The sequence below is a fragment of the Manis pentadactyla genome, chromosome X (genome assembly GCF_030020395.1).
Source record: "Manis pentadactyla isolate mManPen7 chromosome X, mManPen7.hap1, whole genome shotgun sequence".
Classification (NCBI taxonomy): Eukaryota; Metazoa; Chordata; class Mammalia; order Pholidota; family Manidae; genus Manis; species Manis pentadactyla.
The window spans coordinates 34,977,058-35,001,504 of NC_080038.1; the positions used below are offsets into that span (position 1 = coordinate 34,977,058).

At 37.5% G+C, this 24,447-nt stretch overlaps 1 protein-coding gene across 2 annotated transcripts in view; it reads right to left on the bottom strand.

Annotated features, from left to right (window-relative positions):
* The window catches only part of MED14 (mediator complex subunit 14), a 79,681-nt gene that overhangs the window by 11,291 nt on the left and 43,943 nt on the right, over positions 1-24,447 (bottom strand). Inside the window, exons 13-24 of one of the 2 annotated variants that reach the window (XM_036895346.2) lie at positions 23,734-23,893; positions 20,226-20,420; positions 19,721-19,855; positions 16,800-16,876; positions 11,653-11,813; positions 11,422-11,568; positions 10,635-10,726; positions 9,534-9,686; positions 8,949-9,218; positions 6,209-6,349; positions 3,786-3,897; positions 1,034-1,165 (exon numbers count right to left, since the gene is read on the bottom strand). In XM_036895346.2, the coding sequence (XP_036751241.1) occupies positions 1,034-1,165; positions 3,786-3,897; positions 6,209-6,349; positions 8,949-9,218; positions 9,534-9,686; positions 10,635-10,726; positions 11,422-11,568; positions 11,653-11,813; positions 16,800-16,876; positions 19,721-19,855; positions 20,226-20,420; positions 23,734-23,893 (1,775 nt within the window). The remainder of the gene's footprint in view (positions 1-1,033; positions 1,166-3,785; positions 3,898-6,208; positions 6,350-8,948; positions 9,219-9,533; positions 9,687-10,634; positions 10,727-11,421; positions 11,569-11,652; positions 11,814-16,799; positions 16,877-19,720; positions 19,856-20,225; positions 20,421-23,733; positions 23,894-24,447) is intronic. The other variant, XM_036895347.2, reaches the window with a different exon arrangement.

Here is a 24,447-nt window from a genome sequence, read left to right on the forward strand (position 1 = left end):
TTGGCAATGGTAAAGGAAAAGATACATTGTTACATGATGCTGGAGGAACTTGGTACAGCCTTTTAGGTGAGCAATTTGCAATTTGTTTCAAAGGCTTAGCATTTCTCAAACCCCTTGAAACAGCAATTCCATGTCTAGGAACTTACCTAAGGAACTAATCATGTGAGCAGAGATGATACCATTTTTAGTTGTGAAATAAATGAAACATTCTAAATGTATAATAAAGAGAGCAGTTAGATAATGGCATGCCCAAACTAGGGAATACTATAAATCCATTTAGTATGATGATGTAGTTTCTACTGACAGAAATGTGCTTGCAAATATTAATAATAAAGAGTAAAATCACAGATGCTACATATACAGCTGTAAAAACTGAGGAAGCTGTGATTTATGTTGTGATTTGGCTGTTATTCATGATAGTAAATGGAAAAAGTAAGGCACCAAATACCATGTGCAGTATGCTGCCATGTGTGTAAGAGAGGGGGAAAGAGCATTTACACATACTCACTTGTGTGTGCATAAAACATCTTGGCAGGAACACATGAGAAATTAATAACACTAAATGCCTCTGGGAAGAGGGACTAGGTGGGTGGTGGAACAGTAAAGAAACACTTCACTGGCTATCTTTTCTATTCTTTATCTATTTGAACCAATTCAAAATAGAATTTTTTAGTTTAAAATTTTAAAAAATTCAAGTCTCAACACACATGGTAGGGTCCGATTTCGTGGGGGTGTGTGTGTGAGGAGGAGACAGGCAGAAAGGTACAGAGCAAGCGAGAGCAACAGAGATGTGAGCAAGCAGGCAGGCTGCGGGTGTGTGGCAGAGGAAGAGCAAGGCAGAGCGATGGGGGAGAGAGTCCAGAGCAGACAGACTAACCAGTAGATCTCTGTGTGATGGGATTAGGAAAAATTTATTTTCTTTTGTTACTTTTCTAATAAAGAAGTGCTAATCTGGCCATAAGAAAATTATTTAACAAAAAATTACTTTCATGTCACATTCTTATGCTATCACGATTTCCATGTATGGACTCACCATGTGGACTAGCAAAACTGGCCCCTGGTCCTATTGAGATTCCATGCGAGGATGGGGGAGGAGTTGGAACAAATGACGCTGGTGATGGGGCTCTCAAAGCCCCACTAGGGGAGCTGGCAGCATGCAGATTTCCTAATAAAGGAAAATAATCATAGATGATCTTGCAGGACACACATCATGTCCTGTCCAAGAACCCCCAAGTTAAGACTTTCTCTGCAGGCTAAAGAAACAAGTAATAAAGCTCCCATAAATAGAACAAAGAAAACTGGAAGGATTTCATTATTAAAAAACAGAGAGAGATAATTCCATGGGACCCAAATTCTAGCACGTATATCGGCTAATTAAAAAAAAAAATACCCCGTGTACTTTTTATTCACTCACTCAACAAGTAAGCATGAATGTTAATTTCATGCCAAGCATTGCTGCAGGCTCTGGGGATGCAGCTGTTAATGAGACAAAAATTCCTGCCCTCATGGAGCTTTATATTCTACTAGAATGAGAAAGACAAATATAAGTCAGGTAGTGATAAGTACTATGGGGAAAAACAGGGCAAGGTAAGGAAGTGACATCATGTAGTGGTGGAGGTGGGTGCTCTTTATATAAAGCAATCAGAGAAGACTTCTCTAAGAAGGGGACGTGTGGGCTGAAACAAAAGAAAGTGAAGGGGAAGGCATGAGGATATCCAGGGGATAAGATATTCCAGGCAAACAGAAGATCTAGTGCCAAGGCCCCAAAAGTAGCAGTAGTTATAAATTTAACAGGGAGGCCACTGTGGCTGGAACAGCATGAGAGGGAAGTGGGAGGAGATGAGGTCAGGGAGGTGTGTGTGTGTGGGAGGACTTGGTGGGGGCGGGGGGTGGGGGGTGGTCCAGATCACACAGGGACTCATAGGCCACTCTTAGGACTCAGGTTGAACCTGAGTAAGATGGGAAGCCACAGCAGAGTTTGGAGCAGAGGAGTCATAAACTAACTTCTGTTCCAGAAGGATCATTCTAGTTAATGTGTGAAGAACAGAATATAGGGCAATGGCAGGGAAACCAGTTAGAGGCAACTGTAATAATCCAGGGGAGAGATGGTTAGTAGCTCGGGCAAGTGTGAAGGCTGAGGTGTTGAAAAGTGGTTAGCTGGATCAGCTCTGAATAGAGAGCTGACGGTATTTGGTAACTGACTGAGTGGGTGAGAGAGAGAGGAGTCTGACATGGCCAACAGCTCTGGCCCAAGTAGCAGGAAGGAAGGGGCTGCCATTTTCAGAGATGGGGTGTCTGTGGGACAAGCAGCCCAGGGCAGGGTAGGGCAGGTGTTAAGAATTTAGTTTCAGCCATGCTGTGTTTCAGATGTCTAGACATCTACATGGAAATGCTGAATAGATAGTTGGAAAATATAGCACTCTATTTCAGGGGAGAGGCCTAGATGAGAGAGAGAAAAAAACTGGGAGACATGAGCTTAAATATGGTATTTAGACAGAGGACTAATTTAATTCAGGATTATGAAAGGGGAAACCATGGTTACCAAAACTATGAATGAAACATGAAAATACTTGCTACATTACCATAAATAGCCTCAATATCAGCAGGTTTCAAATTGTCTGCTAATGTAAGAGGACCTCGTATGTTCTATGTTCTGTAGCACCCAATGCAGTGCCTTACATTCAATAAATACACTGATCAACTTAACTTTTGAGTGTTATATTTACATACTGGCCTGCGGGTTTGCTGTGCGGATTACATGGGTAAAGTGCTTACAAGAACATAGCTTGGCACATAGTAAGCACTATATACCTGCCTGCTCCTATAATTATTTCAAGAGAATGATTTCTCCTTCTATGCAAAACCAGTCTCCACTTATATCCTACACTCCCTCTGGGCTCTATGCCCATGTCTCCCGTTTTCCTCCTTGCTCCCTGGCTGCTCCTTCTCAGGCTCCTATATCACTGCCAGGGCTCCTCAGGGGCTGAGCTCACCCGCCCATTCAGGCCTCAGTGACCGTCAGTGACAAAACAATGACTTCCAAGTCTTCATCTGTGGTCGAACCATCTCTCATGAGCAGGTAAGGGATTATATCTACCCACAAAAATCTGATACCCATCTTCCTTAAGATGGTAAGTTCCAGAGCAGAGCTGCTATGGGGCTCACTGATGAATCTCAGCACCATGCAGTATTTGGCACAAAGCAAGTGCTTCAGTGGTACTAATGAACTGTTCAGTTAAAAGTAAAAATTTGGCATTCTTGAGCAATTTTATAGCATACTTCATGGGGCTGCCAGCAGAGCCATTTGTTTGGACAAGCAGGCTGTGCACTGGCCAATTCTAAGGGGTGGGGCACTGTTCACATATACAAGGGCTTGGCAAACTTCCTCTGTAAGGGGTCATCATAGCAGGAAAGCAGCCAGAGACACGACATAAATGGGTGTGGCTGTGTTCCAATGAAACTATTTACAAAAACAGGTGGTGGGGCAGTGCTTGGCCCACTGGCCTTAGTTTGTCAACCTCATAGATCATGTTGTGATTAGCACATCTTGGAGTTGTGCCATGAGTCTGGCTTTGGGTGACAATACCTTCACTTAATTCAAACCTTTTAAAGTGCTCCTGAATCATGAACGTAGATTTCACAACCCTGCCAAAATGAATGAATGGCAACTATCTAGCCACAGACTAGAAAAGGAGTACTCTCTGAAGTCTAGGGCTACATGTGCGATGATTCTCAGTATGTGTGTGTATATTTGGGAGTTAACACGACAGTAAGTAGTCTCTTACCTGGAGACTGGGTGTGCATCATAGAGGGAGACTGATTAACTGTGCTGTGATAAGATGCAGGAGGTGAAGTAAGAGGGTAAGCACCTGATGATCCTGGTTGCTTTGGAAATGGCTGAAAAGAAGAAAAATATTTGTAAAAATGGCCAACTGCATATAGTTTAAAGTATATATAATATATAGCATCTAGCTACAGTGTTACAATTAACACACTTCATTGATTACCACATAGGAACTGTGAGGTATGAAAATGTGCAAAATACACATCAATTAATACACATTTTTTAAAACTCTTGACTTTCAAAATGTTTTAAAAATAGCAACATCCTCATTCCTGACCTTGTAATACCATTACTTACATCCCTTAAAGATGTTTATGCTCATTTTATCTACCATGTCACTGACTTAACTCTATTATCTACTACTTCATTGATTCTAAGATATTTTTTTCCCACATTTTAACATCTCTGGAATCAGGGTGTATCTTTCAATTCATGACATGTCACAGCTTAACTGGCAACGTTGTTTCTATCAGTGCATAAAAAATAAGGCATCTTAGCCCCGGAGGATGACTGGTTGGCCAGAGACGGGTGGGATTCCTCAAGGGAGGAGCAACCTAGGGCAGGCACAGTCACAGGGGGGCCGTCGGGTGGGAAATTGGGGATCAACAGAGGTGAGGCTTGGAACCTCACCCCCCCTGTTTTGAGAGAAATCTTCTGCATCCATGGATGTTTTGTTGTCCTTGTATAGCTTGGATTAATACTTGGTCTATAGGCACAGACCTGATCATCTACATTTGCCCTCTTACAGCACTAAATTATGTTTTCTACCTTTATCTTGCATCTACCTACCACTTCAGCATTTTATTAAAAATAATAATAATAATAATAATAAGGGAGAAATGTGGGATTCACATATAAATCAAGTATAAAAATCAAACGAATAATCATATCTGACTTGATTGTTTATAGTTATGCGTGATCAAAACTGATTCTGTGATATGACTGCCCTTGCACTGTTCACCATGTAGGAACTTATTCACTATGTAAGAACTTGTTCACCATGTAAGAACTTGTTCGTTGTGCTTCAGAAGATTGGAGACTGTTGAGAATTGGGCTTGGGGTTGATTGATGATTGTGCATTGGGTCTCCTATACAGAGTTTTGTTGTTGTTGGCAACCATTTGATCAACGAATGTGAGAGATGCCCTCTCAAAAAAATAAATAAATAAATAAGGCATCTTACATTTGGTGGAGTTTTAGAGTCAATGAATATGGTGGTTCAACATGACTTTGACTTACCTTTACCTTCATCTCCAGTAATGAAAAACCTATGACCATGCAAGCCTTCCTAGTCTATGTTTTTAAATTGAGGTATGAGTCACATATACTATGAGGTACGAGTCACATATAGTAAAGCGCACAAATCTTAAATGTACAGTCTGATGAATTTTTAAAAGTTTAACTGCCACATAAATCAAGATCATGAAGAACATTACCAGAACTTGAGAGGCCTCCCTCATACACCTTCCAAGTCTTTATTGCCTCTCCAAAGGTAAGCACTATCTTGCCTCCCATCACTTAAGCTTGGTGTTGCCTGTTTTTGCATTTTATGTAAATACTGAATGAACTCATTAATGTCTGGCTTCTTCTACTCAACATTATGTCAAGCAAAATTTGTCATGTTGTTGCATATAGCAAGTTTGTTTTTTTCATTTCTGTTAAATATTCTACTGTAGAAATACACCCCAATTTATTCATTCATTCTACTGTTGCTGGTGTTTGGGTTGTTCACAATTTTCGGATAAAAATGTTGGTATGAACATTCTTACATTTTTTGATACATTTCTGCTGTGTATACACCTAAGAGGATTACTATACCATAGGTATGCCTGATGTTCAGCTTTAGCACTCTGGAATACTGGTAAACACCACTGCAAGGTAGTTGTACCGTTTTACACACCCTCCAGTAGTAAATGAGAGTTTCTGTTACTCCTAATACCAAGTTTGGCAAGGATTATCAATTTTTTCCTCAAAGCCATTTTTGTGGGTATGGAGTATTATCTCACTGAGGTTTTAATTTGTATTTCTGTGATGCCAAATGATGCTGAATACATTTTCTGTACTTAGGGGCCATTTGGACACCCTCTTTTGTCATCACACAGGTGATTTACCTGACATTACTTTAAGCATGAGTCTGAGCTTAATGCTATTTCCAGTATGTTTACTGCTATTTCTGGTAGCACCCACTTCCCATTACTGGAAGCCACCTCCTCATCTCCCTCTGTCACTATTTTTTCATATGGACTTACTAGGCATCTTGGGCCTGCCAAGGACCTCCTTGCCTCTCAACAATGAAGCCCAGACACCTGAGAACCTGTTAAGTTACAGGAATGTGCTACCATTTGAAATTTCAGCTAGACATCACCTGTTGCTGGGGTGGCGGCTGGAGCTGTGAGATTAAAGAATCCATCATATCCCCTCCTATTGGAGAAGGGGGATTATCGTCCTCGTTTACAGACCTTCTTCGAGCATCCTGATTACTGTCAACAAACATATTCAGGAATGTCTATGGATACAAACAGGTAAAATTCAGATTTTATCTAACTTTAATAAGATATCTTTAATTATTTAGAATGCTTTAACAGAAACAAACATACTATGTCCATCTCTGAAATGTAGGTTGAATACATGGCCACTATAATTAGGACAACCTGAATGAGATATTGATAATTTTGAAGGAAGGAGTCTTCCTTCAAAATTAGCCTGATTTATAATTCAAGATGATGGATTCACAGCATGTATTTAATCTTCTCCCAATACCCCGCTGAAATACTCTAAAAAAAATTATTTTTAAGCACTAAGTTACAAAGACAGAATGGGAGAAGAGAAAAATAGCAATAAATTCTGAGGGCCACAGAGCAGATGGTTGAGTGGTAACTGAACTATCTGATGTGAGGAAGTTGTATCTTAAAGTAAGCAGTGGGGAAAGCAAAGAATCAAAGCTTTTTCTGTACAGATCTCCAAGATACATAGGAACTGGCAGCACCAGACACCTCTGGAATGGGGATTAAAGTGGGACTAAGAATAGAAGGGTTGAAAGTCCCTTTTAGAGACCCTGGAACCCTCCCATAGCCCGTCACTCCCAATGAGTTAGGCTGACCTCTACCACCCTAGAGGACAGTCTCTGACTTGGGGGACTCTAGAATCAACAAAAAGACCTAAAGCTACTGACACTGGGAATTATCCAGAGAAATGGCCCAATTCTGCAGTAAAGACCACATCCAACAAGTCTCACCTTTACACAGGAGCAGAGAGTTAAGAATCACTTAATATGTGAGAAAAGACACTAATATGAAAGAGAGCAAAACAAACAAAAAAGAGCAAAATGAACAAACAAGCAAGATGGATGTAATAGAGATTATATAGGAAGAAAAGAGGTAAGAAAAGATAAATGTAGCCACAGAGGGTTGAATATCATAAAATGAACATGTAGAGACAAGAAATCTCTTGGAAGCATCTTTTAAAAAAGATGACAAAGAAAAAATACTTGGCAAAGATGAAAAACAGAAGGATTGAAAGGAAAAAAAATAAGGAAATCTCCCAGAATCAAAGAGATAAAAAAATTAGAGGACTGAGTCCAGGATGCCCAATACCAGCATAGTAGGGGTACAAGAAAGAGCTAACAGAGGAAACAAAGTTGATAAACAATGCAAGGAAATTCCTCAGAGCAAAAGAATGTAAGTTTCCAGAGTGAAAGAGCCCACTCAGTTGCTTAAGGTTCAAGAATTGGAACAGTATTAAATGTCTCAATGGTCATAATGAAAGCTAGAAGAGACAAAGGAGCAGCGCCTTCAAAATTCTTAAAATTATCGCAACCCAGAATTCTACACCTAGCTACTCTCAATTAGATGAGGGTAAACTAAAGAAGCTTTCAGACATACATGATCTCAAATTAATCTCTCATGTACCACCTTACAAGAAGCTACTTAGGAGGTATTCCACCAAAACAATGGAGTAAACCAAGAAAAAGATATGGGGTCCAAGCCACAGGGAAGGCAACACAAGAGAGAAGAAAAGGCATATTCCCCTTCACCATCCTTCTGCAGATTCCTAAATCAAAACTGTACAAAAGGTCTGGAGCACTACCATTCCAGACTGGAGTTCAGAACACTGCAGAACAGATTTCTTCAAGATGAAACGAGTAAGGTATCTGATATGTGAATGTACTGAGGGGAGAGTTACATATATGAGAGAGATTTTAAGGTTGAGTTAATAGTAAGTACGGAGAAGGCTAAGCAAAAAAAAAAAGAGTACATTAAGACTCCCCAGAACAATATTGAAAAGTAACCACAGTAAGCTTGGTAGAATAGTGTTTACATATTCATAATAATGTGAACACCAAAACTGTATCTAATCAAAACTGCTTCCTAACCATATTGCAAGGCTGGAAGGAAATGAAGAAGGTGTATGTATAACTAGGTGCAGCCTGGAAGGGGAAGGGGCATATAACAAAGAATCAAAATAGAATTAACTCCCCATCTTCTATTGTATCAGATAATTCCCTCAACTGAGAAGTCAATAAATAGCACTGTAAGCATGGTATTTAGAGAGAAGGATGTAAATACCCAGAAAATCACCATATAAGAGTTGAAAACAGAGCAGGAAAAATGGCAAGAGTGCGTTACAGGGACTAATTTTCAAAACAAGCCATTTGGAACTATTTGTTACTAAACTATAAGCACACACAATTGAGCTATTATACCAGAATCTCCAAGGATTGTGGCCCAGGATCCTACACTTTAATAAAGCATCGTGGTTGAAGTGATGAATCAAACCTTTTCAATAATCAATGATAAAGACTACTTTTGAAGTTCCTTAAAGTTCCAAATAGCAAATAGGACTCTCTTCAGTATCTTCTGCCTTACTCAAAACAAGGTAAGGAAATAAAGGAAAGACACTTTATCATCTCATATATGTAGGCACAGAACTTGTTTATCAGAACTTCCAGCTACTTCTGAATGAAGTTGCAGATATGATGAATTAACATGGCTACTTATAAAATTTAAACAGGAATTTGTTGCTTTTCCCCATTATTTCCCCCTCAAAGGAATTGTTTTAGACATTTCATTTATGTGTACTTATGCTATAACACTAAAGTCTATTACCTTTAGTCCTGGTGCAGGATAAAAACCTTCAACTAACTTGCTATTATCAAAAAGACTATAGGCACCATCCCGTATTGCTACAACACCTCGACTCCGACAGTATATATCAATGCAATACATGTTCCTGAAGGCCAGTCTGATGTGCGTGGATGACTGTGGCAGAATGGAGAAGCACTGGTAAGCGGTGTTGGTTCTCTGGGTCAAGCCCAACATTGGCACAGTGGGGAGTTTGTTGATGGCATTTAACGGAGCCTGAGTATCAAATAGTACCTATAAGGAATAAACACAATGAGCAGAGCCAATTTCTGTAAAAATGCTAAAGCCTTAGAATTTTTGATGTATAATAATCATAAATGAGATATATTCTTCTGGCACATGCCATAAAACTTTCTCTTGAAGAGAATGCAAACCAGATCACTATGTCCATTTTGAATCAGATAAAATTCTCCAAGAGGGCCAGATATAAAAGACAAAGGTACCCAACCAACTTGTCATTAAAGACAAGTCCACATGATTTTTTGAGGAGTTTTAAATGAGACATTAACATTTGACTCTTATTTTTAAACAGAAAATAAACATAATTACCTGTAATAACTGAACTACATTTGGTGTTTTGTTGAACATCTCTTGAAGCTGATGGAGAATGGTATTGTGACAGTTACTGCAACCTGAGTTTGGGCCGACAGTTCCCAAGGAAATGTGAAATTTCTGATGTATGGAATTCCACTGGATACTAATCTAAATTAAAGAGATTGCATGTTTCAGAAACTGACAAAGCAGATTCAAGTAGAAGAATAAATAATGTTTAAACAGTAAAGCATAATGCCAAAGATCTAAATGAGGTCTTTTTTGAAAGTAACTCATAAGACTGGAATTCTGTAAATTCCAAATGTGCTATCACTATGGACCAGTATATTTGCGGAGTATGTGTGTTAGATAGCCCACTTCTACTAAGTAAAACAGAAAGAGCAGGTGCTAAAGAAAACATTTTGATTAAACTTTATTTGAAAATTGTCTTTGGTGTTTCGCATTTTTCATTTTTCTTGAACTGAAGAATCACCCTCTAGGTAAGCACTGTCAGAAAGGGAAAGGAAGCCACTCCCAACACAGACACCTTCAAGCTAACAAATTTTAAAACACTCAAGTAATTTCTGGTATTATTTGATGAGGATGAGTCCGAAAAAAGCCAGCTGGCTGAATTTTTATACTAATTTTCTTGGACTTTATATATGGGGTGGGGAAAAGGTAAGGAACTATAGATTATGGGGAATACTGTTAAGATTAAGATAGGATTAAATAATGTTAATAATCATGTGATCAAAAGCATAGATGTACCATATTGTTCAAAACCATTCATACATAATCTTCACTATTGTAATCATGTTGCTAAGTAGATTTGAAGTCAGTGAAGAAAAAGATACAAACACCCGAAGTACATTACTTTGTCCAAAACCCATTAAGATTATATACCCATCAAAGAGGGTATAATTTGTATTTTCAGTTTTAAAGAATTAAGCATTATAGTATGCCATATTTATATCAACAAAGTATTTAAAATTCACCATTTTATCCCTGATTTTTACTTGAGCCCTCAATTGTTTCAAGGCAATTTTCATAACTTTTGAATTCTTGATTTTTAAAAGATTTATGAGAGGAGCTTTGGTTTTAATTAAATTACAGACTTACTGAGCTTCCTTTGGTGGTTCCATAACACAAGATAAGTTTTCGGTAATTATAAACACGAACTTCTGAGAAAATATTTAGATGGGCAGGTATGTCTAAATAGAATGGAAATAAAAAGATCAAGATCATACATGTAAAATTTAAAAATATGTATTTGAAAAAGAGGGCATTTAGGCAATGTTATACGCCTAGGTAGAACGATCTCTAAACATATACTTCAGGAAAAAGAAAAAAGAAAAAAAAAGAAAGCAACAGCATAAATAGGTAGTAGGCTTTCCTTTCTACAAAAAGGGGGCCAGGGCAAGGGTGGAGACATAGTGAAGCACAAAAGTCTAGGAGTTAAGGGTTCCAGTTCCAACTCTGCCATTTACTAGCTATGTGACCAGCAAAGTTTCTTAGTCTCTGTGACTTGTTTTCTTCATTTGTAAAATGAGAAACAATAAATGCCCTACTTCATAGGGTGATTGTGATACTTAAACGAGTTAACATAAGCAAACTGTTTACTGCATCATATAGCTCACAGTAAAATCTCAGTAAGTACCAACTATTATTATAATATGGTATATACCTGTCTGTAAAAATTTCTGGATACAGCAGAAACTTTACAATCGTTCTCTCTGGGGAAAGAAATTGAAGTCTGAGGTAAAAGGGAAATGAATTTTTCATTAGATATACTTTCGAATTTTCTTTTTTTACAAGGTGCATGTTTTACTTCTTCAATTAAAAAGGGTGGGGTGGGGGGGAAGAATGCTTTTTCTTTTTTCCCCAAAAGGAAGATTATCATATATACCTGGTAGAGAACGTGCAAATTCCAACACACACTCATATAATCGTGCAATGCTATTCCAGTCATTAAGGAACATTTCAACCACTTTTCTACCACCAACAGGTTCAGATAACAGGTTTTCATATGTCAGATAAACATGTCGGGATGGTCCTATGGGATTAAAAGAGTTGAACAGCGATTAATACTAAAAAAAATACAGAGATATGCAAAGGCAAAGTGTGTGAAGCATCTCACCTTGCTCCCTGGTAGAAGTGCCATTAAGTGGGCAATTTGCAAATACTAACTCTGCCACCCAGGTGCGGTTATTTCTACCTTGCAGTCGGAAAGTGCACTCGAGAAGAGAGCGGTCCAGAGCCTTTTGGGTTTCCTCATTTACACCCTTACAGGGAGGAATTCTGGTGATGAAAGATAGCATATGAAGTGTACTTCACATCACAGAAAGACAAAAGCACAATCTACACAATGACAGGCGAGGTATCACGTTAGAGCTTCAGTTCAAACTCCACTACTAGGCACCTTCTGCAAAAGAAGGAAGCAATTCAAAGCAATTCATAGCAATTAATAGCATTTAACCCATTTCCATTCATATCAACATGGATTAGGACTAACTTAAACAAAGTGATGCTTGTCTTCATCCTTAATCTTGTTATTAGAAAAGACCACCTTTCTTCAGAATGAAAATCAAGGACATTGACTTTCTATGAAATCTACCTAGAGCATCCTCAAGGAAAAGCTAAGGGAACAAAATATTTGTAAAACCATTCTTTGAAGGCAGGAAGATAACAGTGGAAAGAACCAGGGGTTTGGTATCAGGGACCTGCATTCTAATTCTGACTCAGTGACATTTAACCTCTCTGAATTTCAGTTTCCAAACTACAATATGGAGAGAAATAATTACTTTGTGGGTCATTGATTATAAAACATAACAAAACACAAAGTGCTTATGGTGGCTGATACAGCATTCATATATGTCTATTCCCCCTTGCAGTAAAACCAAGTCTTGATGACTGACTGCCATGACAAAATTCTAAGTTCATTATTTCCCACTTCCCCATCACCCCTGCAGAGATAATACTCATTGGGATGGAGCTTTATATGCACTAACTTATTTAACCTACATATTTCACACATATACATCACATATACAAGATTATATTAGTTTCAGTGTCTTAAAATACCTAACTATCCATTTTCTTCTTGCAGCTTTATGGACTACCTTATTTGTTGTAAAACGTTATGAGGTAATATATTTTAGCTGTTTTTTTCAGTAATGAATGAATAATGAGATAATATCTAATTACATATTATCCTTTAACTCCTAGGGAAGGTAGGATAATTCTCAGACTTGGCGTAATGATTATAAATATCTAAGGCAAAAAACAAAAAATATAATATGAAATACGGACTCTTGGTTCAGGCCCCTTATTCAAAACACCTAGAACAGGGTTTCTCAGTCTTGGAAATACTGACATTTTGGGCTGGTTAAGTCTTTGGTGTGAGGGCTGTCCTGTGCAGCCCTGCCTCTACATACCAGATGCCAGTAGCAGCTCCCACCCCGTCTTCTCAGTTAATGACAATCAAAAATGTCTCCAAACATTGCCTAATGTCCGCTGTGAGGCAAAACTGCCCTGGGGTTGAGAACCACAGACCCAGAATAAACAACTTAAAAGAGAAAAGAGACACAGATTGAACATGGATTTATATGGAGAAGAGAGCTACATAGGTTGTATAAAAATAGAACTAATGTAGTACTGAAATTTTCTCAATTTAATTAAAAATTCTACCACAGCTCCTCTTAAATTTAAGCATAGGTTTTTATGTTTTCAAAAGTTAATCTCTCATAGTACATACTTTCTACCACTTACCACCAGAAAGACTTTGTCCAACATTATTTGGGATAGTTATTATAGAAGTCACATCCACTGCCTATATGCTTTTCAACTTCACAGGTATGCTGAGGATTTTTGCCTGCCCTTATCTCTCAAAATATAACCCTAACCCACAGGAGTTATGAAGCAGCCAACTCAGATTTTTAAATCTTTATTTTGAAAATATAAATGCAGCACATTAACTTCCTTTCACCAAAATAGGTGTTTCATGAAATCCATCTGGCTAGAAAATGAATACACAGAAACCAACATGTTTTCACATAAGAACTAGAGGTAAGGATAAGACTCTTTTCAATGTATGCTCTCACAGATAACACAACCCTGCCAAGGCCTTCTATGTCATTTCCTTAATCTTTGATACAGATACAATTGGCTATACTTCAAGAAGCCTGTAAAATATTTACTTGCTTTTAAGGTTATAAATGTAAGAGTAAAAATAAACTATAATTATAACTTTAATCCTCCCAGCATGATCATGTGAGGAGGAAAAAAAGGTTCCCCAAAAGGAAACCTGAAAAATTGTTACAAACTCAAATACTGCAAAATACTATTATATTTGCCAAAAATTAAGAACTGAGGAAGATGTTTTATGGAGAATGGATTAGCCTTCTCTGAAAATTTCTACCAATTCAAAAAAGTTTTTCGATGTAAACAGCTACTCCTGACTGATTTTTCTGCTATAATTCCGAGTAGTGAATGAAGTGAGGAACTAGGCTTCGGTCTTCTAGGGCAGGTGTGTCAACACTGCTCCTTTTCCACAGTCACTTGCTGTATGTTGGTTTCGTGCTGAGGGGTTTTGCAAACACCAGTAACCATTGGTGCAAAAGTGAAGGTATCACTGTAGGTGCTAGGAAAAGAAGTATAATGATGCCTACAAGGGAAGTGAAGAGGGTTTTGTAAAGGTTGCACATGAATACGCAGAAGGACTGAGTCACATAGAAGATACAAGCTGAGTCACACAACTTGCAAAAAAGAGCTATGCCTCTGCATTTTCTGCATAAGCCACAAGAGGTAAAAAAAACACAATGGATGAGATGAAAATAACCGTGTGGGTGTGGCTCGAGGAGCGGCCCCACTGCCCATTACTGTAATGTTAGTTCAGGAGAGGGTGGGATGTTTGCTCAAGAGCTCTGAACTAGGCACTAGTGAGATGCTGCTGGAGGCTTGGGTCATTTGTGTTGCAGGATCAAGGCTCTTTTGAATCTGCACAAGGCAACTGGTCCATAAACCAGGGCAATCTAAGGTGTTTACCATGATTCTCAGATACACCAAGGAGGCATGCTCAACAGATCTTCAAGGAGATACATTAAACAAGAACAGAAAATATTTTTAGCAAAGAGGATAAAAATGTGCTTAATTTTAAAGCTCTGAAGTATCAACTCATTCTCTCATTTAATATTAATATATCTAGGACTAAAAGGTTAAAAAGAGTTTTTCTGAAAATTAAATGCACTAGAACAATTACATACTAATTAGATCTATGCCAGATTTTAATTTAATAAAATCATGTTTAAACATTTATTGCTTACTTTTTTTCTTCATTTCTATACCCCACCCCCATAATGGACAGCATGTACAAAACACATGGCTTTAATTTATCCACTTCTATATATTTTCCTTTTAACTTTTAAATCAAGAAAATAGCCAGAATACAGTCAAGATTTTCTTAAAAATTACCAGTGAAATGAAGCTAAAAATTATGAAGTACTTCTTTCCCAGATAGGACTATTAGGAGTTCTCTTGAGTTCAAGAAGAAAGGGGACTGAAATTTCTTTCATAAAAATGCTTAGAGTAATATATTTATAAACTCTTACAAAACATGAAAATATAAGAGAACAGAACACAAATGTTAACATGATCTATTTAACTGTAGTTGCCAAGAAGAGTAAGAAGGAAAATAAAACAAACCTGTATTTTAGGCAGCGTCATTGAAAACCAAAGGCCATTAAATTAAAAGTATGACATTTTCCTAAGAACAGTTCTCTCTTCTGAATACTTTTTGTAGGGATGGCATTAAGATAGCCAGGGAAGTTATTGTAGCTCGTCAACTCTTTATCTAAAGTGAGCACCATGACACAAGGGTGGAGCGCATGCTACTTGCGCTTCTGATATTCTACAGAAACAAGTTGATTCCTAAGTAACAAAATTAAAGCCCCACTGGCTCAAACTGCAGAGCTGCCATGTCTTGGCAGGCAGAGTAATCCAATAATAAAAACTGCTTGCATGACTTATATTATTAAGCAACATCTAAGAAACAATACATATGCCAAAAAAAACAACTGTTCTCTGCACCAAAAAAGCTGCTCTCTCAAATGGCAATCTAGCTTTGCAAGTCCATCCTGGTGACTGTATATGGTACATGCACTGCATCAGCTTTCCTGCTAAGCCTCCTTTGGCCCCTGTCCTCTATCCATTTAGAAACAAGCCTTTTGCCCATCTCCCTGTATATTCTTTGCTGGTAATCTAACTTATATCCCAGCTCACTTATTATCTGACTCATCTACTTCTCCTGCCCAGACCTGTCACCTGAGCTTGAGACATATCTTTGCCTGCCCAAAGGGATGTCTAGGCTCCTCAAACCCCTCAAACTTAGCAAAGGCCCTTCAAACTCACATCTTCAGTATCCTTTATCTCAGGAAACCCCATAATCATACATCATTTGCCCAAGACAAAATTAAGAGTCACCTTTGCTACCTTCTCCCCTTCAACATCAATCTAATCACCAGCCCTTGAATATTTCATCCCCTCAGTCCTTGTGGAACCTTCCCTGGTCCAAGCTACCAACAACTCTGGTGTGAACCATTTCAGCAACTGGTTTCACTACTTCAGTCTTGTTTCCCTATAATTTATTCTCTATTGCTATCAAGGTGAGTTTTCAAAAACACCAATGCAATGATGACAACTTCTGTTTAAAATCATCTGACAGCTCCTTATTGCCATTAGGATAGTCTAAATTCCTTAAAGACACTTATAAAGCCCTAAAGGATCTGACCCCTTCCCTGCTGACACCTCTGGCCTCATCTGTCCCAATTCCCACCATGCTGGACTTCTTCCAGTTCGAGGAGGCAGAGTTTTCTCTTGTCTCCAAGCCTTCACATTAGCAGCTTTCTCTTCTGGTTAGGACTGCCCACTCCCACCCTAGCTCCCTTTCCTCTGGTTAATTTTCACCTCTCCTCCAGTCTGAGTACAACTGGTACTTCCTCAGGGATACCCTTCCTGACTTCTGAACTGGCCCAGATCCCCCTGCTATGAGAATGCACAGCTTCCTGAAGGGCCCTGTCAGAATGCAAGCCTGACACATCATCAAACTCAGTAAATATCTGTTGAACAAATCAAAGAAATGCAGAAAAAAGAAAACCTAAAATACCAAGGGGTGCTGGATCTCCACAGGTTCTGAACTCCACCTTATTCTGTCACATGGAAGGAGAGGAGCAGCTCTGGCAGTGGGGCTGCAATGTATGGCATCAAGTAAAACAAATGATGGGAACTTACTTCAATAAGCGAATTGCGTGGCTAAAGCCATCACCTTCCACCTGCACGCCTTGATGTGGAATCTCCAGATTGGACAACTGGAATAAGAAAAACACAGTTTAATCAGACCACCAATTTTATGAAGGAAACCACCTTTTCTAAGTACTCCCATCTATACTTTTGTTCTACGGCTACTCTGTCCCAAAATTACAACATATTAGGCATGAGCATTGTCCTCCATCATTTGACTTCCTAGTAAAGTATAATAAGTCCAGTGAAACTCAAAGATGACCCCGAGCTTCTAGTTAAAAAAAACACCTCCACAGGTGTGGGAGGGTGGGTAGGCAGGGAGGGAGAAGGGGATTGAGGGGTATTATGTTTAGTACACATGGTGTGGGGGATCACGGGGAGAACAGTGTAGCACAGAGAAGGCACATAGTGAATCTGTGGCATCTTGCTGCACTGATGGACAGTGATTGCATTGGGGTATGGGTGAGGACTTGATAATATGGGTAAATGTAGTAACCACATTGTTTTTTCATGTGAAACCTTCTTAAGAGTGTATATCTGTAATACCTTAATAAAACAAACAAACAAAAAAACAAAAAAACACCTCCACAGGTGGCAAATCTTCAAAATTCGGGAGATTGACCTAATTTTTGCAGTGAGCCCAAAGTAACCCAGAATCAATTCTGGTGGTTTCAAATGATGCAACTATAAAATAAGACTGGCTTTCTTATGAAATTTAATTATGTTTGTTCAAAACAAAGTGAGTCACAGTCATACCTCACTTTTAATCACAATAATTTTTAGTTTAACATCTGGAATACATTTTTATCTTCAACAATTAAACTACTTGTCTGAAACCCAAGTAGAAAAGATTTCAAGTTTATACATTTACACAATGAGATACCTTTCCTAATTGGAGGATTCAGAAAGTGAGTTAAAAAGATGAAGGTAGAGATAGTGCCTGAGACTCTATCAGTGGAACTACAGGTTATTTAGCTATGCCACAAAGTCATCTGAGCTACCAAAGAGAGATGCTTACCTTAGGCATATTCCCCAGTCTACTAGGGGAGACTACTTATACCCCATCGTGTTGCGGATTTAAGGCAGCCCGAAGTATTTGACTGAGCCCTGCTCTTGGGCCTGAGAAGAGCAGAGGTTTAGAAAAATAGAAACTGACCAAATAGGCCATAGGAGTTGAGATTCAAAATGAAGCAAAGTGTGGGAGGGCTCAAAAATACTGCCTCTTTTCTGTGGATCAGGGATATAAATATCCCTGATAAGGTTAGGTTTAGTTATTTGTATCTCAGGGTAAATCACTTTAAGCAGAAACTGTGCTTTTGTCTTCAACATATCTTTTTCATTAAGAAAAGAAAAAGTAGGTTAAGTTTTTCAGAGCTTGATTGAGTTCGACAGAACACTATAGAATGTTCTCACATGTCTTATGTGTCCAACAGTTATAGGAACAGAGAAGGGGGACAGAAAGGACATATGTCTACATGGTTAATCTATGTGGGCACTACAAAGACACAAGATTTTGTGATTTCTAGCCCGTAGGTTGTGGGAGAGAGACACTGCATTTCATGGCCCCTGGGTATCATGTAGCCTCCCTTCCCACTGCAAAGGTAGTAACTATATGACATTCATGTAATCAGTCCACATGGCACAACGAAAAAGCCCAAGAATACAGTTAAGTAGAAAGGAATGCTGCCTGTACAGTTTAGGAGCTATGGTCAGTACCCAGACAAGAGGACATTCATTAAGCACACACACAGTTCTAGGAGCTGGGACATTGGGGACATGAGAGCCTATTTTAGGTGCCTGTTTCTAGGCTTTGATTTTCTCTGGGCTATTGCTATGCTTTACAATTTCATTTCTTATCCTCTGCCTTTAGATCCCAAACGTCTATAAAGCAAGAGTCAACATACAATACAGTTCACATGCCAAATCCAGCCCACTGCCTATCTTTGTAAATAAAGTGTTACTGGAACATAGACACACTTGTTTGTTTAAATATCAGCTATGGCTGATTCACATTACAACAGCAGATTTGAATAGCTGTAATAAGAGACCATATGACCCACAATGCCTATAATATTTACTATCTGGCCCTTTTTAGAAAAAGTTTGTGAATCCCTGCCCTAAAGTATGAAAGTCTTCCTAAGACTATCATTATCTGCTCAACTGAAATAATCTACTTCCATATTTCCAGGTCTCTTCTTCACTCATAATAATTTATAGAGGGGAGGAGTCTTACAAAAAGTAAAAATCTAAACTAGAGGGAAATAACTAAGGTTTTGGTGTATCACTTTTAAGGGTTGCTGATCCTTGGCCAAAGCACTTCTTTGAAATATAAAAATACAGGTTCTGTTATCTCCCTTTACTCTCCTATTTGGGGATCATGCAGGATATCACAACTGTGTATTCCTGAAGACACAAATTCTCCATTAGTCTGTTGCTTCTGCCATGTGACCAAAGTAAAAATTTAGTTTAATATTCTTTCTAACCCGCTTCTCAGAAAGGAACACAATTTTATTAGGGTACAAGCAATATGTATGGTTTCACCAATTCAAAAATAAGCCACCCCTTTATAAACTAACCATCTCTAAGAGAGTTAAATAATGTTCCTACTAAGAGGTATATAAGTAAGATGTTAATTCTCAAAAGTTGTCCCGCCCCTTTTTTTAAACCATGAAGATTTTATTTTCCATTTCCTTAAAGAGCACAAGGCCCACAATTAGGAATCAGAGAAATGAAACAATTTAAGTCATGTTTTACACATATACCACGAGACACTGTAATTTCAATCCTACCCCTCCCAAAATAAATGAGATCACAACCATTCTGGTTCTCCTAATGAAATCTATGTAGCTTAAGCAAGGTTTTCAAAAAAATTGCTTTCAGTTAGAGTACCCAAAATCATTCCAAAAAATTACCTCAGATCCAAGTCCTACAAATGGCATATTTGCATCACACATAGCAACAAAGTGAGCTAGAATTTTATCGAAGGCACGCATTTCTCCTGATGGCTTAGCTTTCTTGGATTCTGCAGGACATGGATCATCAGACAACTAGAATTTTAAAAAGAACACAAATGGGTAAAAAAATTATGACTCAATTAGTTAAGGCAGCTAACAAAGCTCCTGGTTAACTAAAACAAAAGTTATTCATTCAACAAATACTTACTGAGCAAATACTGACTTAATCACTGGAAATTTGGTGGTAAGTATTGTGTATTTAGCAAGTTCTCTTATGGAAAATGGTATACAATTATTAATTAAAAGGGAAGTATTTTAAGAAAATGGAGACAATTGTTACTTAAACCTTACTGCTGCCTAGTTTCTTAAAAACCCTATCTAATTCTTTCCCATATTAAAAATGGTTAAAGAACACAACAAAGTCAATGCACACCATTCCTGGGTCATCCATGCATGATCATACCTTGTGCTTGGTACCGGTTCTAGGCTGCTTCCTACTTTTTGAACAAAAATCCGATTCCTGGATGCTGTTCTTGAACTGATGTAGCTGGAGTGCCATGACAGGGCCGTCTTCACGATCTACAGTATTCACAGACATGAAGTAGTACTTGTATAATAGCTTGGTGGGTTTATTGGGAACCTCCAACATCTCCACAACCTAAAATGGCCCAAATCAGAAATAAGACTCAGAGAAATAATTAGTAAGTGTTGGTATTTGCCTTCTTATATCAAGTAGGTCTCAGAATTATACATCTAATGTAGATCTAGTCTTTTTTCTTTAAATTAGGACAAATCAATTATGATCTGAAAAAAGCATTCCTATTAAATATGTAATTCATTTTCCAAAAAATAGATCAGACTAAAGAATGATAAAGTAAAAGCAACCATAAACTACAGGAAATGTGACATTTAGATATTAGCATTAGGTGTTCTTTTTTAAAAATCTTTTTTCTTTTAATTGGAATATAGTTGACATACAGTATTATATTGGTTTCAGGTATACAACATAGTGACTTGACAATTATAGACACTATTAAATGTTCACCACAATAAGTATAGTTACTGTCAACATACAAAGATATTATGACATTATTGACCATCGTCCCTATGCTGTACATTCATTCCCATAACTAATTTATTTTATAATTAGAAATTTATACCTCTTCACCCCGTTCACCTATTTCACCCATTGCCCTACCCCCTCCAATCATTAGGTGTTCTTGATATTCACACCTTAACTAATAAATTGAAAACATTTTATGCTTAAGCCCAGCAGGTCTGCTAGATTTTCTAGAATGGTATGTATTTTAGATTGCCCTGCTATGTCCTTTAACCATTAAAACATCCTAAGAATTCCACTATTATGACAGAGAAAAATGACCACTATCTCTCATTATTGGAAGCATATAAAAATAAACCCAGATTTTTTAGCTGAAAACTATGGTCACTGTGAGAATAAGGTTAACAACATCAGCAGCAGTTAACACTGATATAGAGCTTACTATGTGCCATGAACTATCCAAGTACCTGACAGACGTTAACACATTTAATCCTCCTAATGACTCTGTGAAGTAGGATTACCTTCACTTTTTTGATGAGGAAACTGAGACACAAAATAATTAGGACTCAGAGCTAAGAAGTAATAAACTCATGCTTTGATCCCAAAAGTTTGGCTCTGGAGACCTACTCTTACCCACTGTATCACCTTAGTATTTTCAAGGTCTACCTGAAATTTAAGAAAAGTCCTCTGAATACTTCAGTGAGAGAAATAAATACAATTGACCAAGGCACTTGACCAACACACACTTCTCTGTCTCTCTTCCTGCCCTTCTCTATCTCCTTCCCTCCTTCCCACACACTCTCTTCAGGAAATTGTTTGGCCAACACCTAAGCATCACACTGATGCATCTGAGGAAATGGAATTAAAAGTAAAATGGACACTTCACCAAAGAAGATATATAGATGGCAAATAAGCACATGAAAAGATATTCAACATCATCAATCATTAGGGCAGCATAAATTAAGACTACAATAAAATACTCCTACATATCTATCAGAATGGCTAAAATTAAAAAAAAATCTAATATGAAGAGCTGGCAAGATTGTGGAGCACCCAGAACTTTCACATATTGCTGGCAGGAATGTAAAATGGTCCAGCCACTTTGGAAAACAGTTTAGCAGTTTCTTATAAAGCTAAACATACACTTACCATATGACCCAACAATCTCCCTCCTAGGTACTATACAAAAGAAAGGAAAACTGAAGTTTACAAAAAAAGAAAAACTCAATATGCAAATACTTAGAGCAGCTTTATTCATAATTGCCCCAAACTGGAAGCAACCCAGATGCCCTACAATGGGAGACTGGTTAAACAAACTGTGGTACATACATACCATGGAATACTACTCAGCAATAAAAGGAATGAACTATTATTATACACACAAAAATATGGATGAAAATCAAAGACAACATGCTGAGTGAAAGAAACTATAGACTGAAAGGCAAAACTTGAGAGAAAACAGGTCAGTGGTCACTAGCTTAGAGTGAGGGAAGAGTCTGATTTTAAAGGGGCAGCATGAGGGAATTCTGGGGGTTAATCTGTTCTGTTGAAATGGGGGTTATGAAACTTAAAACTCAAACACTAAAAAGTTTGAATTTTTACTGTATGTGAATTCTATCTTAAAGCTGATAAAAGTAAAATGGCAGGAAGACATTTAAAGGCAACAAGGCTTTCTTCTGTTCTTCTTAATGTCCACTGGTAGTTTTTTCCACTTCCATGACTGTATATCCCTAAGTGACAAATATGGAGGATGAAGAGTAGCGTACATTCAGTTTTGGTCTAAAGTATGTGAAACAAATTATGCATTGCTTCAAAATAAATCACTAGTCACTGAAGCTAATGCCTGGCTTTTGGATGATACTAAATAAGTTCAGAAAATAATAAATTATAACCACTTTATTTTGTGTGTGACTGAGTATGAGATATTTTGTGTTCACATGTTTTTGTTACTATTACTATGCGTGTATCATGCATATCATTCCAAATGTAGCTCACGGAGGACTTAATCAATAATCTTTTGTCACGTGCCAAATCTAGTTCCACAGCTGGTATTCAGAAAAAAAATGGAATTCACATCAAAGACAGATTTATTAGTCTACATAAATAACCTTAAGTTCTGATATGTCAGGCTACATGGGGTACCTTTTAATATATTCTCTTTTAAAAGTACAGCAGGAAACCTTAAAAATTCACTCCCATTACCTTCAACCAACAATCCCGAATTAAGTTTTTCAAAGACCTTAGATTCTTAGCCAGAAGTATCTATTTGGTAGACATAGAAATTCCTATAAGCAGGGAAGTATATTTATTTACTTATATATTTACTATAAATAAATATATATATTTAGGGTGAGCTCATATTTCAAATTCATGCAAATTTTAACAAATCCAAAACATCTCAAAGAAACTAACTGGAAAACACCAAGAGTGAAAAAGGAATAAGAGGATCTTACGGTGCACTGAAAGGTACATGCAGTCAATGAAATGGATATAATGCCTTCAATCAATTAAGGATGAGAAAGCTACTTCAGGCAGCCCATATTTAAGCAGCTGCATTATTCAAATTAACATGTAATTAAAACCAAAAGATCTAACTAAAGTTGCTTTCAATTTTTTTAAAATTCAGAGATGTGTTTTTCTAAGCAGTTACTAGGCTCACTGTGGGAGATATCCTAGGTTGAGGGATGGCGGCATACCTTTTATTTCCCAACCATGACCAATACGATTATAGCACTTCTTAGAGACATGACTTTCCTCTCTCTCCCATCTCTAACTCCTGGGTTGAGAATCACTATATGAAAGTCAAATATCCAATAAAATACATTTGCAAATTAAATTAAATAATAAATTATTCAAGATACTAATAGAATTACTGAACTCGATCCCCCAAATCACCTCTTTGCATACTTACGATGTAGTATTGTGGAAGACGGGTAAGTTTAATGAATAGCTTATTCTTAGAAAGGCTTCCAATAGGATGGGTAGAGTAATTGGACAGCTGCAATGTTTCACTGCTTATTGTAGGCAAATGTTTTATAGATTGTTTGCAACGTTGTTGTCCAAGCCAAAACCTTAATTTAAAAGAGATAATCCACATCATAAAATCATAGATTTCTCTGATTAACTGTGTGCTGTTGACTTATAAATAAAACTAACTAGTATTAAGGCTGAGACACTCTATCAGTTTATTACAGATTTCCTATGTACATAATACAGCACAAACTAATCCCAAACTACTTTATAAAAATGCCTGAAGTGTTTATAAAATAAAAAAGAACAAATAAATAAAAAAGTAGCTCATTTTTTTGGTATAACTGAAAATATATAGTCTCAGTTTTTATACTGTATATGTGTAAAGTGATGGGCATACCTAGCAGGTGCCAGTAAGTATTAATTACCTTCTTTCACTGCTTTTAGGTAAGCCACCAGATTTCACTTTGATGGTTATGTTTTTATAGTATTCCTCTCATTCTTTTTATCTGAATATCTATCCTTGAGGCTAGGTCACTATATGATATGTGAAAAAGGGATAAAATGATTGGTTCAGAAACTCTCACTGCTCCACAATGAGATTAACTACAGAAAATAATACATATTTAGAAACTTTTCATAGCAACATAACAAT